At 40.9% G+C, this 3508-nt stretch overlaps 1 protein-coding gene across 1 annotated transcript; it reads left to right on the plus strand.

Moving 5' to 3' along the window:
* The first annotated feature begins 393 nt into the window (after positions 1 to 393).
* On the plus strand, positions 394 to 3161 carry LOC131876245 (probable disease resistance protein At1g61300). Its single transcript, XM_059221139.1, has 4 exons — positions 394 to 1110; positions 1426 to 1614; positions 1663 to 2358; positions 2490 to 3161. The coding sequence occupies exons 1-4, from the start codon at positions 394 to 396 to the stop codon at positions 3159 to 3161; spliced, it is 2274 nt and encodes a 757-aa protein (XP_059077122.1).
* Positions 3162 to 3508: the final 347 nt, after the last annotated feature.

A 3508-nucleotide genomic window follows, 5' to 3' on the forward strand; every position in this document is an offset into this window, starting at 1 on the left:
TTTTTATCAACTTTTAATTAATGAAATCTAATCATTAGAATACAAAGGGTAAATGAATCCCTTTCCCTAAGCAAGAGGAATTGAATTTATCGAAGAACCGTGTGAAATCAAATTTGTTTTGCAAGGAGTTGTGCTATGCCTGTAACTTATGACCATGAGTACATGCTGACTAATGATCCGCCCGGTCAAATTGACTTGTTTCTTAGGTTGCTAGTCTAACGAGATCTCTGAAATGTAAAATGCTGAATTGGTATTTACTTTTGAGAGGAGCTAGCAGCTTACTCTGCTTCTCCAGCAGGACCTTTCGCCGCTATTTGTTTGCATTTCCCTTTGCTCTCCTTGAGAAAGAAGCTTTCATTAGAATTTCAATTTTCTTTCAAAGGTGCTTCAAAAATGGGTGACCCTGGACTCATCCCTGGAATGATTGGTTACGCCATTAATTTGGCTGCAAATCATGTTATTCAGTGCATCAATGTTGCCATCAGATGCAGAAAAGAGTTGGACGCTCTCAAAGTTCTGCTTCTAAAAATTCAAGTGATGAACATGGAAATGCAGGAATATCGAAAAACTTTAAACTCCGGCAGGGTGAGTACATCCTTTCACCCTTCTTTATCCATGACGGTCAACAGTTGGCTGAACGAATTAAATACTCTTGTGGAGGAAGCATCAGATTTGGCCCAGGACTGCATTGTAAACTCATACTGTCGTTTCTTTCCTCGTTATAAAACGAGCAGAAAGATCAGGCAGCTTATCGAAAACGTGGAAAAGCATGTAGCTTCCACACCTTCCGTTGCTTTTCTGCATCAACTACAGGAGCATGTAGCCAATCAACAAGTGCTTCAGCAGATTAAAAACAGAATGGATTCTCTTAATCTGCATACTTCAGCACTAACCGGCATATCTGGAGATCTGTTTCCATCTACTTCGTCAGCTGCTCCATACACGAAGTATATTGAGGAGGCACTCATAGGCGGGCAGGATTCTGCATCGACCAGAATGAAGGAGCTGATTCATTCACAGCAGCACAAAAGCGTGTCTCGTTTCGGCCTTCTTGGGAAAGGTGGGGCCGGTAAGACACTACTACTCAAACGGCTCTTCAACAGTGACCAGGTACTGAGTCTCTTTTGCAATGACTTGATGCTTTGGGTTACTATTTCACAAACTCCATCTTTCAATGCCCTTAGAAATGAACTTGTGAAACAAATAGCTCTTAAATTAAATGAAAGACTGGACAGTAGAGAGGAAGACCATGTCAAAACATGGTTGAATGAAAGGATGAGAAAACACAAGTTTGCACTGTTTCTAGACGATATTTGAGAAACAAGCGCAACATCATTGTTAGAGGAGCTGTGTATTCCTCCCTCTCCACACCACAACTCAAACATAATAATTGCCACTTCCAGAAGTAAGAGTGTACTCTCACAGTTAGGTGTTCCACCATCATCAATCATCCAGATGCAAGACTTGACTGCGGCTGACAGCTGGGAATTGTTTTCATCCCATGCTTTTCGACACAGCGATGGAGTTTTGCCCATGAGTATTGACCAAGAAATTGCGAGGCGCGTTTGCAAGGAGTGCGGAGGGCTTCCATTAGCCATAAAGGTTGTCGGGCAGGCAATGGCGGGCATCTCTGAGTGAAATGAATGGGAATTCGCACTGCAGAGGCTGCAGAACGATGGGACACAGTTGCTTTCAAGCAGCTTGAGATTAAGCTATGACGCCTTGGCCGACGTGGCTGGCTATGGTATTTCGTTGCAGTTGTGCTTCCTCTACCTCGCTGCTTTCTCAGAAGACGAAGTCATCCATACTGGAATTGCTACTAACCACTGGATGGGAGAAGGGTTGGTGGCCGGGCCAGACCCCGTCCAAACTGGGGAGATATACGTCAATTTGTTAGCGGAGCGATGCCTTATTGAGCCAATCCAGAAAAGACACGATGGAAAAGTTAACAATTTCAGGGTGCATGATGTATTGCGTCATTTTTTAGCGCACCAAATTGCTGAAAAAGAGGAAAATTGCTTCTTCAAGGCACGCAAAGGGCTAAAAGAGTTTCCCGCTGATGACTGTAGGGGACATATCAGAATTTCATTAAGGGACAACAGTTTGACCAAGGTTCCAAAGGCATTTGGAGCTCCCTATATCCGCTCCTTGCTACTGGCTGGTAATACATCTTTGACGGAAGTTCCAAAAGAAGTAATTGGGAGTATGAACGCTCTCAGGGTCCTGGATTTGTCAAGAAATGCGCTCCAGTCCTTGCCTAAAAACTTTGGAAGTTTGAAAAATTTAGTTTCCCTCACATTATGCTCTGTGCCAATAAGGAAACTACCCTACTCTGTCGCTAATCTTAAAAACCTTCAGGTATTAGATCTTTATCAATCTGATATTACAAAACTCCCATCCAGCATTTCTAAATTGACTTCCTTAAAATATCTGAATGTTGCTTCTTGTCAGAACCTGCAGTGCAATATCTGAATGTTGCTTCTTGTCAGAACCTGCAGTGCCTGCCTAATGGAATCTCACGTCTTACATCTATGGAGTACCTGAATGCAGGTGGTTCTCGAAATATAGTATGGTATAAATGCAGAAGAGGTCGTCTCTCAATTACTGATTTGGGCAGCCTATACCAACTCAAAAGGTTAGTTCTTACAAATAACGGTGAGATAATTCGAGAAGGAATGCTCGGGAACATAAAGCAGATGCAATCTCTATTTTTAAATCTCACCGAGACGGAATGGCTACCCCATGACATGACTGCTATGTCTAAATTGAGGACACTCTGGCTAGCTTGTCCTCAATTAATCCAAATGGAGGATTCCCTTTATGGATTTCAAAATCTGGGCTACCTAAGATTATTCAACTGTGCCAAGTTGAAACAACTACCTAAGTTGCAGAAGCTTGAGAATCTGAGGCACCTACAAATCGTTAAGTGCCCCAACATAGAGAAGTTCCCAGACGAATTTGGCAAGGAAGGAGCATTTCCCAAGCTAGACGTATTTTCAATGGTGGAGGTGGAGAAGATAGAGCAGCTGCCAAAAGTTGAAGTCGAAGCACTGTCTTCACTCAAAATATTCACAATAATGAAGTGTGAGGCACTGCAGAGGTTTCCAGAATGTTATTGGAATTTGAAGAGTGTAGAAAAGATAAGAGTATATGGTTGCTGAAAGGTTCAACTTGTCATGGAAGCGGAATAAATTTTTTTTTAGACAGAGCAAGGTACAAACAATAATATTATCTACCACAGAAACTAATAGATTGGAAAAGCGTTATTATGATATCCTACACCGGGGTGAGTATTCCTATTATGGTGAATTTTGGTGCAGCGAGATGTTTCAATTTTTAGATGAAATTAACCTATATTTGTCTTTATATGATTTGTGTCAAAATAATGATATATAAACATATACATGTATATAAACAATGGACATAAAATTTGTACTATTCTGTTCAATAAAAGTTGTATATTTTTCCAAAAATATTTATTTAATTATAAGATTTTTTGTAATTTTTG

The sequence above is a fragment of the Cryptomeria japonica genome, chromosome 5 (genome assembly GCF_030272615.1).
Source record: "Cryptomeria japonica chromosome 5, Sugi_1.0, whole genome shotgun sequence".
NCBI classification, from domain to species: domain Eukaryota; kingdom Viridiplantae; phylum Streptophyta; class Pinopsida; order Cupressales; family Cupressaceae; genus Cryptomeria; species Cryptomeria japonica.